Source organism: Dromiciops gliroides, chromosome 1, assembly GCF_019393635.1.
Source record: "Dromiciops gliroides isolate mDroGli1 chromosome 1, mDroGli1.pri, whole genome shotgun sequence".
In the NCBI taxonomy this organism is placed as follows: domain Eukaryota; kingdom Metazoa; phylum Chordata; class Mammalia; order Microbiotheria; family Microbiotheriidae; genus Dromiciops; species Dromiciops gliroides.
In genome coordinates this window covers 626,772,682-626,786,834 of record NC_057861.1, presented here as the reverse complement: position 1 = coordinate 626,786,834, position 14,153 = coordinate 626,772,682, and the positions used below count along the sequence as shown (strand labels likewise).

The window sequence follows — 14,153 nt, the reverse complement described above, 5'->3', positions numbered from 1 at the left end:
TATCAGCTCCCTGACTTCTGCACCCAGCTCTTTGCTGCTGCCACCCCCAATAGCCCTTCACTGGGAAGAGAAAACAATGACACTATTCCCTAAAGCTCTGCTCTCTCCACTTCCAAAGCTCATGTATGGCCAGCTCCAGAGATACCTGCCTACACTGGAGAGGGGGAGTTAGAACTCTGAGCTTCCCTGCCCCTGGTTGAGGCTCAATAGGTGACTTTTAGGAAGGCAGATTCCTAGAGTTCAATGACGATTTGGGCCACCCCCACTACCCACTCCGAACCGGAAAGCTCCAAGGCCCAAGAGCCAATCGCCTTTCTGGTGGGAATTGTCACTAAGCCCCTTAGTGGAATCCGGGGCAAGGATAAGTCATTTTCGAGGTGACTGTGTCCTGTCCATACCAAAAGCAGAACAGGATGGGTTGTTTCTTATTAATAGCTCTCCTCTCTTTGCCCAGCATGCCCAAATGAAAAGCTTCATCTCCCCTAAGTCTGTAACTGTCACTGCTTTTCCACGTTTCCAGAGTTTTAAGAAAGAAAAGTGTGATGTGGTTGAAAGAATGTCAGACTTGGAGTCAGGAAACCTGGCTTCAAATCCTGGTCTTGACATTTGCTATGTGGCTTCGGTAAAGCTTAGTTTGCCTACTCATTTTGTAAAATGGGAGGGTTAGACCAGGTGACTTCCAAAGGTCTCTTTCAACACTAAGATTCTATAATCTAATTTTAGGGTCTATTATCCAAGATCAGACCAGAGAATCCTAACCTTGAGGTAGCTACCTTGTTTCCCCTTTGCTATTTCTCTAGCATGACACCTTGCTTCTGTCTTTGCAGAACCAAAAGGTTCAAAGTGCAATGAGCTTTTAAGGGTTCATGATACAGGGGAAAGAATACTGGATAGAGAGGGTTGAGTCCTGGGTTCTAGTCCTGCTTCTGCCATCACCTCAATATATGTCAGCAGGCAAGACATTTCACTCTTCTGGGTCTCAGTATCCCCCTTTATAAAAATCAGAGGGTTGGACTGGATGATCTCAGATGTTCCTTCCAGCTGAGTGTTTTTAGAGATGTTGAGGGTGAGGGAAGATTAGAATTCAGTAGCTAGGAAAAACAGAGAGAGAGAGGCGAAGGGAAGGGGTATAAAGAAAAGAGGAGGAAAGGAAGTCATAGAGGGGGAGAGGGAAGGGAATGAAGAAGAAAAGGGATCCTTTTTCAGTAGGAAATATAGAAGCAAGATGGACGGAGGGAGCCTTTGGAATGAAAGATCCAGTACAGGAATAAGGAGATTAGCTCAAGGGGAGAAGGCACGAGGCAATGAGATGTGTTTAAAACCCACGTGAATGAAGATAAATGGGATGCTGGGGCTTAGCTGGCCATCTGCTCCCCACCCATGGAGTGCCAGAAGTCCTTGGCCTTCCGACCTGACAAGAGGACACGGCAGAAAAGCTTATTATTTATTATATGAGCCTTGCTGAGCAATGAGTGCGAGAGCCCCACAGGGACTGGGCATGGCCGAGTCTCTCTTCTTTTAGCATCCTGAGGCCTCTGGGCATGGGAAGGAGAAACTTCGACTTCAGCACAAAGACTGTTTTAAGAAAAGAATGAAAAAAGAAGGAACTAGGTAAATGCTTTTGAATCCTGGGCAGAGTGCCGGCAATAATGCTGACAAGATACTCGGGCTTCTAAAAACACATTTTTAGAATAACATGCAAAAGATCTATACCCTTGAGCGTTGGTTTCTGGGAAATTCTCAATGTGATAATTTACAGGCACAATGAGTTTCTCACATGACTTCTCTGAGGGCCAGGAACCAAACCCAAAAAGACTCTTAAAAGATGGAATAGAGAGGCAGTGTTGCCAAGTGGATAGAAAGCTGGCCTTGGAGTCAGATAGATCTGGGGCTTCAAGGCCTGGCCCTGCTATATTCTGGCAGAGTTTGGCTGTGGGCAAGTTATTTAACCCCTTAGTGCCCCAGGTCCCTCTCTGAAGACTTTACATTACAAAGAAGGTACTGGTTTGGATTGGTAGAGAAAGATCCTCACAGGGAGCTCCCTCAGTAATGAAATCATAAGTTCAGTCAAAAACAAACAACCTTTGCAGTACAGCTCCTGACCCCCAACCCCCATTATAGAATATAGTGAAAAAGAAAACCTAAGAGTCCATTCATACTTTTTTTTTTTGAAGGGGGGTGGCGCAGAGCACAAACAGAGTTAAGTGACTTGTCCAGGGTCATACAACTATTAAGTGTCTGAGGCCGAATTTGAAGTCAGGTCCTCCTGATTCCAGGTCCAGGGCTCTATCCTCCATTCATTCTTCAAAGAACAAAATGGAGCCCAGATAGAGGATATGACTTTTCCAAGGTCAGAGAGTTAAAGGTAGAGTTGGGGCATGAGTCTAGGTCTCCCAGTCTAGAGCTTTCTACCATGTAATACTCTCTCCTATCTTTAACCACATCCTCTCTAATGGTTAATTTTCCCCATTCCTTTAAATATAGCCTAAGCCTCCTCTTTATATCCTAAGTGATCTCTGATCACATATAGCTTCCTACTTCACCCAGATTCACTGCCCATTTTCTTTTGGCTATATCTAACTCCCAAGATGGGGACAGCTAGGCAACACAGTGGGTAGAGTGCCGGGCCTTAAGTCAGGAAGACTGGTCTTCCTGAGCTCAAATCTGGCCTCAGACACTTACTAGCTGTTTGACCCAAGCCAAGTCACTTAACCCTGCTTGCCTCAGTTTCCTCATCTGTAAAATGAGTTGGAAAAGGAAATGGCAAACCATTCCAGTATCTGCCAAGAAAACCCCAAATAGGGTCACAAAGAGTTGTACACGACTGAATAACAACAAAAGACATTTTACATAAATTAATTTGATTTAAAAAATTATGTAAATTTGTAGATTATCAATGCACACTTTTTTGTAACGCAAGGTAGAGTTACAAACTTGGCCCCATGACATTTGGGGGAAAACTGTGGGTTAAGAAAAAAAAACAAAAAACCAAAAACTGGTTCCTAAGGCTTGGATTCAATAAATATTCCTTCTAGGAATGTGGCAAGATATACAACTCATTTAATAAAATCTTTCTTGCCAGCCTTAGGAGAGAAGTTCTGGTAGTCAGCTGTTTTAGAGGCTGGGCATCTGACCTTTAGATACCCTGTACAGATCTGATGCTTTATAGCACTAAAATGCACGGCTGAGGAGTATCAATCATCCAGGTACACTACTGTCATACTATCAAGTCAATTCTCTAGAGAAATGAACTCTTAGCCTTACCTGTCACACCAAAGGACCTGTATAGAGGTTGATCAAAGATATGCATGAGGAATGATAAAACGTAGACCAAGGGAACAGCTATTAACTTGGATACGAGGTCAAATCAGTCACAGCTCAACAATCTAAAAAATGCTGATACTTGTTCTAATAGCAGATACAAACTTCCTCAGGGACAAGTTTCTTTTCAAAGGAGACATTTCAGTTTCACGAGGCTAATGGGGGTGTACATTTGCCAGGACTAACTTATACTTTGTGAATACTCTTGAAGCAAACGCTACACATAAAAAATCTTTCTCCCCGACTCCCACCCATGCCAACCTGATGTCTTGAGCATCCTACTATGGGGCAGGGGGAACCCAGCCTAAGGAGCATTATCCCCCAGCTAATCCAGCTTTGCACATATAGGGCCATAGTTGATGACAAGAACAGAAACTTCTCACTATCCTAGTCAGAGAAATCAGAGCTGGGGGAAAGAAAGGGAGAACATCCAAAATGGCCAAAGTGCTGCTGGCTGCCATTGAGCGAGACCCCAGCTGTGACAGTCTATAATTTCTTTTTTTTTTGTGGGGCAATGGGGGTTAAGTGACTTGCCCAGGGTCACACAGCTAGTAAGTGCCAAGTGTCTGAGGCCAGATTTGAACTCAGGTACTCCCGAATCCAGGGCCGGTGCTTCATCCACTGCACCACCTAGCTGCCCCCTAGTCTATAATTTCTACGGTTCTTTCGAGAGGGTTGGGTCTCAGTATATCTGGGAGATGGTGAGAGATACTGTCATTGTACTTACAAATCATTATGTTAGGAAGCCCTCAGAAATTAAATCTATGACCACAAGATAGAAAAAAAAAATAGTGACTATCTTCAACTTTGTGAAAATAAAGAAGTTCATCGAGTTTCCTGAACTTAAAGATTCAAAAGGCTTGGGGTTTTCCGACCTCTTTGGGTTTTTTATTGTGTGACATTGGCAAAGTCATTCCAGTCAGTCAGTCAGTCAGTCAATTAGTTAATAAGCATTTATTAAACACCTATATGCCAAACACTATACTAACCACTACTAAGTGATTCCATGTCTGAATCTGTTTCCTTAGCTACAAACTGGGGATAATAATGCTTAGCATCCTGACTTGCCTGGTGCTTGAGAGGGAAAAACTTTGTAAAAGGTAAATTCTCTAAAGAGAGAGACAACATGACTCCATTGGGAAGATCTGAGTTCGATTCCTGACTCTGGTACATAATGAGTAACTCTCTAAGAATATTAGGTACAGGGAAATTGCTGATCTGCCTTAATGGGAATTTTCCACTTTACCTCCACTGACAGAACCACAGGTCTAGAGCCCACCCTTGCTGCATACACAAGATGCCAGAACTGTGAGCTATTCAGCATCATCGTTAATGTTACTGAGACTTACGGATCCAGCTTATACGTGTACATCCCATCAGGTGTCCTCTCCTGGTGGTAGGTGAGATTATAAGCCAACATGATATTAATGAGGTTGGCCAACTGCTGTTTCTCTTTGTTGCTGTACAGCTGGGTGCTCACCTGGAAAGAAACATTCAAGAAGGAGAGGGGCTCAGTCACTGGGGAAAAGCTTCCAGGGACCCCGGGAAATCACCACCATCACCATAAGAGGCCTCCATGTTGACAAAACACCCGAATATCATACAATATAAATACTCCCCAAACTAGAAACACTGGTACACAAACAGCTAGCTGGGTTGGCCTGCGAGGCCTAGGGGCAAGCCTTTTGCTAGAGTCCAGGAGAGAAAGAAGTGTTCCCTTGGCCACTACCACATTCCCCTTTTGCTATGTTCCACATTCCCCCCAAAAAACAACATTCTAAGATGGTGGTTCACGAAGGCTTCCATGAAAGGCAGCATGGTGCAGAAAAAGAATGGGAGGGAGAAGACATGAACTGGAGCAATATGTTCAGACAATTATTAGCTTTCAAACCGTGGGCAAGTTACTACCACCCTCTCTGAGCCCCACTATTATCATTTTTTTTTTGTTTTTTAGGGGGGGCAATGAGGGTTAAGTGACTTGCCCAGGGTCACACAGCGAGCCCCAATATTATCAATCCTGACTTACAGGACTGGCATGAGGAAAGCACTACAGAAATGTGGCTTATTACCATTATAATGTAGCTGACTATCTACAACTGTTCTTTCCTCAAAACTTCAAAGGGTATCATAGGACCACTGATCTAGATAGATAAGGAAATGGAGGCTCAGAGAGATGAAGTGATTTGTCCATGGCCACACAGTAACTAAGAGTCAGCTGCTGCCCGCCCAGCCTAGAGATTTAACACTTCTGTAGAGGCTGAAGAAATGTAAGAAAAGATGGTCATGGTATCTCAAAAACGGAAGATACCAGGTGATTGAGGCTTCACTTAAAGATGTCTAATGATGGGGAACTTACTACCTTCCAAGGCAGACCATTCCATTCTGGGAGAGCTCCAATTGTTAGGAAGGTTCTCCTTAGGTTGAACTGAATACTGCCTTTCTTGCATCTCCTATTCATTAAGACTTAAATTCTTGGGGGCAGCTAGGTGGCACAGTAGATAAAGCACCAGCCCTGGATTCAGGAGGACCTGAGTTCAAATTCTGCCTCAGACACTTGACACTTACTAGCTATGTGACCTTGGACAAGTCACTTAACCCTCACTGCCCCGCCAAAAAAAAAAAAAAAAAGACTTAAATTCTGCCCTCTGAGGACAAACAAGACAAAGCCAATCCATCCTGTATATGAAAACAATGGATATTTGGAGAGAGCCATTGTGCCCAGACTCCAAAGTCTTCTCTTCTGTTACTTCAACCGAACCTCTACTAGCATGGTTTCCAGATGAATCATCAATGAAGTTGTCCTCCAGTGGATGAGCTCCTAATGGTCTACTCTTTCCAAAAATGGTACCCAGAACCAAACACAATACTATTCAATAGCAGAACCATCACCTTCGTCGTTTTAGACTTAGTTCTATGGTTTCACAATTTCCTCCACTAGAGCAGACGGCGACCTGTCCATTCCTTCTCCTCCCATGTGATCCTTGCCCATGATCTCCCATCAATTCTCCATAGCAGCCCCACTCTGCGTACTAAAGTTTCTCCGCTAGGTCCTTTTCCGTTTTAGGGGCATCAAAGGAGAACTCCATTTATCTAGCTGTTATCCCTTCATTGCCCATGTTATGTAACCAGCTGATCTCTTTTCGAACAATTTATTTCTTCAATAATATATCATCACTTGAGTATAGGTCATACCAGAAATATGCTATCACTTGCTTAAGCTTCCAATGCATTTTCTCCCAATACCCTTTGGGCTACCTACAACTCTGATATCTTGATGAATGTGTAAATAAAAGATTCACAACCATATGGTATCACAGGGAGAATAACTGTATTGAAAAGAAGGGTCTTTGAAGAGGGGAACAGCTTGATACTATTAAAAGTATTGCAAAGTTTCTTAAAAGTAATCCAGGTCCTGTTTTCTTCTTATTTAATTATGGACCCAACTTTCTGCATCTGTAGTGCTTGCCTAAAATACATGTATTAATGTAATAATTCAATGGACCAGTCATTTAATTTCATGCTATATACGGTTTGGCCATCAGACATTTTCTTTTCAGTTTTCTGCATTTGGGTCATTAGGCCAATCTCTTTGGAATAATCATGAATCTCCCTGACAAAGTACTGTAACATCCTGGAGGGTGGTGGTGGTTGATACAATTCGTATATCCTCCTCCTCCTCAAATAAAAGCACTTGGGAGCTCCTCAACATCTGGCGGAAATCTCTTCCGTCTTCAAAATGTCCTCTAGGATGGTGGTGAACACCTCTGGTGATCTCTTTGTTTTATACCTTTCCTGATGGTACCAAAGTGATCTCTAGCTACATTTATCAAAGCATCTTTTACAACCTTAATATATTCAGATTAGAGAAAAGAGCCTTTTAAGGCTGTGGATCTTTTTACTCCACTGATTCAAATGGGTTTCCCACCCCTTTGACAATCGACAAACATCATAGAATCTTGTGTTCTCTGCACTTTTCAATCAGCTGTGCCACTATAAAGACGTGACCTGATGGGGAGAAAAGCCTGGACAAAAAGGGCAGTTTTCCTTCTTATCTTTGCATCTCCAGCACCAAGCAGTGACTGGCACAATGATTCCCAAATGATCATTAATTAACTGGAGAACTCTTTGCAAAAGCTTGCCTATTTCCATTGAGGATAACTTTGCTAGTTATGTAGATTTTGACCGAAGATGAGAAGGTAAACACATAGGTGAGCAATTCAGGATGTGTTTTTAGTTGTCTTTTGGGGAATCAACATCAAGATCCCCACCCCCCCCCCCAATCTTTTATTATCTTCCCCTCTTCGTGAGCTATCCTGTAAAGCAATCTCTCAATAGCTTCAAGATTCTGTGGTCTCCAGGACAGAATTCCTTAAAGTGGACTTGGTCTGGTCCAATCATCCTTCCCAGTGCTATTTCTACTTCATTGGACGCCACATCAGGGTCTGAGGTGCTAGGGTCCAAATAGTGGTGGTTCCTCTTGCTGATGATGGAAATAGATCACCATAGAAACAGTGACAGATTTGTTCCACCTTCTTCTGTCTGTTTTATTGTCAGTTTCATCCATTAATGCTCTTGGGAGGACGTGGCTCATTTGGGTCCCATGCCAAGCTATCTGCAGACTTTGCTTTTTTGTTGTAAGAGCAGACACTGCTCAGAATATCCCACTGTCTTCTTTTTCCACAGTGTTTCACAAATGAGTTTGTATTTCTAAATCGGTGATGCCCTTGGCTGTCATTTTTCTGTCCTTGCCAAGGAGATGAAATATTTGGTGGCTTAAGTAAGTTTCTAGGCTCTTTTGAACTTGACATTGTTGGAACTGTTTTATATCAGTTAAACTTTAGATGGAAATGGTGGTAATCTCGGCAGACCTTTGCCATTTCCCAATTTTCTGGGGCAGCTAGGTAGCACAAAGGATAGAATGCTAGGCTTGGAATCAGGGAGACCCATCTTCCTGAATTCCTATCTGTTCTCACGCACTTACTGGCTGTGTGACCCTGGGCAAGTCACTTAATCCTGTTTGCCTCATCTGTAAAATGAGTTGGAGAAGGAAATGACAAACCAGTCCAGTATCTCTGCAAAGAAAACCCCAAATGGGATCATGAAGAGTCAGACACAACTGAAATGACTGAACAACGATTTTCTTCATTGGTGGCTCATCTGAATAAACCAGATTGGAGCTGTTGCAATTGTTCACAGTGACTTCCTTTTATCTTTAGCCTTTCTTCTATTTTGACCTTTGTTCTAAGTAGTCAGTAGCTTGACTGCATGTAGAAGTGGATTTTGACTTATCATGTCAGTTGTTTCTTGTCTGTTAAGCGATCAATTTCATTCCAGGTAGTAGAAAGAATGTTGGTTTTGGAGTCAGAGGACCTGGGTTCAAATCTCACTTCTGATGCGTGACCTTGGGCATGCCAATCTTCTTTACTGGGCCTACCATCCTATGCTCATTTTTTGTGTGATATTATTCAGCATTCTCTGTGTCTGGTGCCTTCTGACTCTTTTCTGAAAGGCCTGATGCTCTAGAAGGAAGGGGTTACTGAGAAATTGATAAGCTTTCCATCACTTTTGTTTCTTAAACCTGAGCCATATTTTCTTTTCTTTCTTTTCTTTTTTTTTTTTTGGTGGGACAATGAGAGTTAAATGACTTGCCCAGGGTCACACAGCCAGTAAGAGCCAGGTGTCTGAAGCCGGATTTGAACTCAGGTCCTCCTGAATCCAGGGCCGGTGCTTTATCCACTGCTCCACCTACCTGCCCCCATAGCCATATTTTCCAAAGTATTTTTCCAGTTACTTTCCAGTGCCCACCTCTGCACTCAAAGTCACAAAGTATCAAAGTCTGTTTGAGGGGATCTTGTTACATTCTTCATAGAATTTTTCACCCTTTCCATTCTCTGCAACACCTGTAGGCTGCCATTCTTTTCATGGGGGCCTTTTTCATTATGCTACTCATAAGCACTGCAAGATAAGATCTTGAAATTATATTTCTTGATGTCTTTGGGAATATTCAATGAAACTAACTCTGCCAGTTCCTTTGTTTGCCTCTCTAAGGGGGCTACTCTTCCATTTAAATAAAATGTCTTTTTGTCTTCTTTCTGGTTTAAAAAATATTCACTAAAGTACTGACATTGTCTTTTTGTTGGTGTAGGCTGTTGATTACTGGACAAGTATCTCACATTCATAGTAGTTAATAATAGGATTTGTATAGCACTTTAAGGTTGGCAAAATGCTTTCCACATGTTAACTTATTTCATCCACACAATAACTGTGAATTAGGTGCTACTATTATCTCCATTTTATAGATGAGGAAACTGAGGTTAAGAGATGTTAAATGACTTGCTCAGAATCACAGAGGTAGTTAAGTGCCTGAGGCAGTATTTGAACTTGTTTCTTCCTGATTCTAAGGCCAGCATTCTATCAATTGTATCACCTAGCAGCCAGTTAAGTCATTGTTTATGGATGCTCTAAAAAAAAAAAAAAGAGATTCTAACCACCTTCTGGTCCCTTGTCTGTCACCGTGCCACCATAAATCTGGATGCAAGCCCATAGGCCATTAAAAATTTTTTTTCAAGGGTTGCCACAGCCAAATAATTCATCAACTAGAGATTAGTCTACTGAAGTACTGCTCTGTTCTGAACTAGGTTTGTTCTTGGACAGCAGATTCAATCTTCACTGTGACCATATCTAAAGCCTTCCCATCATGGTAGAACTGACACACTATTACTGCATGCAGTAAGTGCTTATTAAGTGCTGGTAGCACCTACACAGCATTACTGCACACAGTATGTGCTTAACAAATGCTTGCTGAATTGGTGACTTGACAGAACGTGTACTCCCGTGGTACAGGCTTTGAGAACCATGTATCACCTCTGTGTCATGATGAGGCAACAGAGGAGGACTTCATGAATATCACTGTGGACACCAAAACCTTTATTTGAAGTCGGAAGGAAGGAATAAGAGAGAAAAGAGATTTTGGGAAAATGGAAACATACATAATACTTCTTAGGCTAGTACTCTTTATAGATCTAATGGCACTAGTTTAGCTTAGGTTTTAGTTTAGCTTAAACATAATCATGTTTAGTAATGGAATTCAATTCAAGTCAACAAACATTCATTCATTAAGCACCTACTATATGAAGGAAACATCACATTCTAGGGCTATCAAACCAAAAACAAAACTATCCCAACCTTAAGGATCTTACATTCTTCTGGAGCAACGTGTAAAGACCCTGGAAAAGTTTTTGGGAAACTGCATTATTTCTCTAAAAGGATTTCCCCCCCACACACACACACACACTCAAATCTCAATCTCTCTCTTAGTTTGGCTCTTTGCATCAGTTTCTTCTTCTTGAAAAATGAGATGGTTTAGACCATGATCAGTGGTGTCAAACTCAAATGAAAATGGATCCCTAGAGGCCACATATTGATTTAGAAAACCACGAATTAACATTATCTATGTGGTACTGTATTTTTATTTCTTTTGTTAAAACTTTTCCCAATTACATTTTAATCTGGTGCATCTACTGTGAGTCTGACACCTTTGAGCAGAGGATTCTAATAACCCCTTCTGGCTCTGAGATGCTATGGTTCTAAGATTCTGTGACTAACATAGACAGATGGGGAGGGGAGAAGAATGGAGTGGAAGACGTTGGAATTCTCAAGTTTCTGAGACATGCTTATGGTCTAGAAGGAGACACAATCAATAGGGGGATGTTCATGGTTCTCCTTATCGTCTTTGTTCCCCTCTTGCTCTATATGATGAGGGAAATGATGATATCCTGGTCTTACGGGCGGAACAAGGGCCCTTATTCTTGGAGAAACCTTCTGATTGATGGAAGAGACCTGAACTCTTACTGAAGGGTGTTCCTATGTCCCAAGTCTGAAGAGGCGAGCCTTGATTTTGTACCCTTCCTAACCCCTGGAGATCAGAATGTATTCACTACCACCGTCCAAGCTCATTTGGGGTGACCATACCTCTACCCCACAAGCTTTGGTTGATACACTTCATGGACCCTAAACCCAGAAGGGGACTCACAGGGCGAAGCTTAGGGGAGATGATGTCCAGGAGCAGACAGAGGGCTTCGAGGATGAGGGACTGCGGGGCTGCACGGCTTCGGGCGGCTGGAGTCACCCCTGATACCAGAGACATAATCAGGTTCTGCGTCTGGTTCATCTTACTCAGTGCCTAGAGATTGGTTAAAAAAAAAAAATCCCTTTTGAGGCCATGCTGTGAGGGGTGGTTCCCTCCCCAACTGCCCACCAACATGCAGGATCTTTGGGGCTCTAGAGCTAGGAGAAAGGTACAACAGGTTGAGAAAACACTAGGGCCTATGGTGGGGTCAAATGTGCACTTTGGTAGGGATGGGGGAAAATGCTATGTTGTCAGCATAATATAGTGGGGAGAGATTCTGAAGCTGGTTCTTAAAACTGGCTGTGAGACAGGAGTGGGGAGGGGGATGCAGGAAAGGGATGGCCAGGATCCACTCCAAGAAGGAGATCACTGGAAAGATCCTAAAGGGTTCTAGAAATTGGAGCTCCCAAGGACATTCTTCTTCTCTACTTCCAGTAACCCCAACTCCTTCTTGATTCATCCTCAGCCTATGAATCTATGACTAGGCCAAGAGGCAGATAAACCACTTTTTTTTTTTTTATGTGGATAGAAGGTATAGGGTATTGGATGGGGGGAGGAGAAAGATTCCATCCAGCTGTGCTCCCTTACCTAGGGGATACAGCAGAATTAAAATAATTAGAAAAATTTGGTGGAAAGAGCCTTGGACTTGGAATCAAACAGATGTCAACTTTAATATTAGGAAAAAAAAGAGAAAGAATGCCTTAGATGCATTTGGGTTATGAATAGTCCCTTCACCTCCCCTCCATTCCCAGGAGCTGGCACTTGCCTCATGCTGGCTGTTGGGGTAGGAGATCCTAGGGATGCTGTTGGCCGCAAAGAGGAGGTGGAAGGCGACGGGGAGGAAAGGTAAGTATCGCATGAGCTGGAAGTTCTGACCGTGTCGTACAGTTTGGTCCAAGATGTCTTCAAATATCAACCAATCCATGGCAGTGCACACAGAGTTTAAGGTGGGATCTTTGAGCTTCATGTTCAGGAAGTTGTCATAGAGGCCCTGCAAAGGAAGAGATCAAAGGAAAACCTCTGAGCCAATGGGCAAGGGCTGGGGGTCAGGGGGAGTGGAAAGGGGAGAGGCAGATTACACCAATTCTCTTCAGCTCTTCCCGTTCTAGGCTCTCACGCATCATTTCCCCTAGGACTACTGTAACAGACGTGTCTTTGTCCTTCAAAGTTTGGCAGATGACTTTCCTCAAACATGATTCGGACCTCGTCACTTCCCTATTGGAAGCCCTCCCTCGTTTCTCAAGCCCAGAGCAGTGGCTTCCAAAGAGGGGCCACAACATGGACGATCCACTAATCACAGGGATTATCTCCAACACAACCTCATTCCTCAACATGCCCCAACTTGACTCCCTCCTCCTGCTATACAAATTCCCAGCCTCACTGTTTCTGAGGCTGAGTTGGCTTCTTAGAGCTGTTATGACCTAACTGCTACCTGGGAGCCCCCAGCAGCAGCTGCACAGGTACAGGGGTGCTGCTCCCTGTCCTCCAGATCACTCCCCATCTCTCCTCAGATTGCCCAGGGGCCGTGGCAGGTGCCCTTGACCTCATGGGCTGGTTCATTTTGGGAGTTCCACAGGATAAGCAGGCACGGATGAACTGCAATCTGTCTTTACAGCCTCTTTCCACCCAAACCCACCTGTCTTCTGAACAATGAACCACCATCCTTCCAACTACCCAGCATCATCTTTGATTCCTCATTCTCTCTCATCCCATCTATCTAATCAGTTGCCAATCCTGTCATTTCTCCTTCAACAACATCATTTGTATCTGTCTCCTCTGCTCTAGCTCAGGACATTATCACCTCTCTCCTGCACCACCACAACAGGCCCCCATTTAATGCTTATCAAATGCTGTCTCAAGTCTCTCCTAACTCCAATCCATCTCTCACACAGCTGCCAAAGTGTCTTTCCTGAAGTGCAGGTCTGAACATACTACTCTTCTGCTCAAGAAACTCTTTTGTTCCCTAATGAGGACCAAATATTATTTCATCTTTATCATCTTTTTAAAATGTGTTTTTAATATTTTACATAATTATACATATTAAAAGTGCTTACTGTCTTAGGGAGGAAAGAAGGGAAAGAAGGGAGAAAAACTTGAAAATCAAAATCTTATTTTAAAAAGAATATTAAAAATTGTTTTTCCATGTAATTTGAAAAAATAAAATACTATTAAAAATTAAAATTAAAAATTAAATGTCTATTTTTGTGTTGCTTCATAATGTATATAATTATTTATATAAAATACACGCATGTTGGGGGGGGGGGGCAAAAAAATTTTGCTCAAAAAGAAAAATGCTCCAAAAAAATTTTTTTTGATGGGAGTGTGTAGTCAAAAAAGATTGACACCTACTGGCCTAGAAGATAAAAGATGAATTTCCTGGCCTGGCTTTCAAGGCCTCCTACCAGCTGACCCCACCCTACCTTTTCTTTTCTTTCTTTTTTTTTTTTGGTAGGGCAATGAGGGTTAAGTGACTTGCCCAGGGTCATACAGCTAGTACATGTCAAGTGTCTGAGGACGGATTTGAACTCAGGTCCTTCTGAATTCAGGGCCAGTGCCTTATCCACTGTGCCACCTAGCTGTCTCCCCCTCAGCCTTATTTACAAATGCACTCCTTGCCCAGGCCCCAGACCCACAGCTATTAGTTGTCTCATAGATGTTCTGTACATGGTCACATGGGGAAATCCAGCAACTAAGTATGGCAGGG

At 42.9% G+C, this 14,153-nt stretch overlaps 1 protein-coding gene across 1 annotated transcript in view; it reads right to left on the bottom strand.

Annotated features, from left to right (window-relative positions):
* Positions 1-14,153, bottom strand: part of CHTF18 (chromosome transmission fidelity factor 18) — a 58,648-nt gene that overhangs the window by 12,773 nt on the left and 31,722 nt on the right. Inside the window, exons 16-18 of the mRNA XM_043979304.1 lie at positions 12,216-12,440; positions 11,354-11,503; positions 4,671-4,801 (exon numbers count right to left, since the gene is read on the bottom strand). Coding sequence (XP_043835239.1) covers positions 4,671-4,801; positions 11,354-11,503; positions 12,216-12,440 — 506 coding nt within the window. The remainder of the gene's footprint in view (positions 1-4,670; positions 4,802-11,353; positions 11,504-12,215; positions 12,441-14,153) is intronic.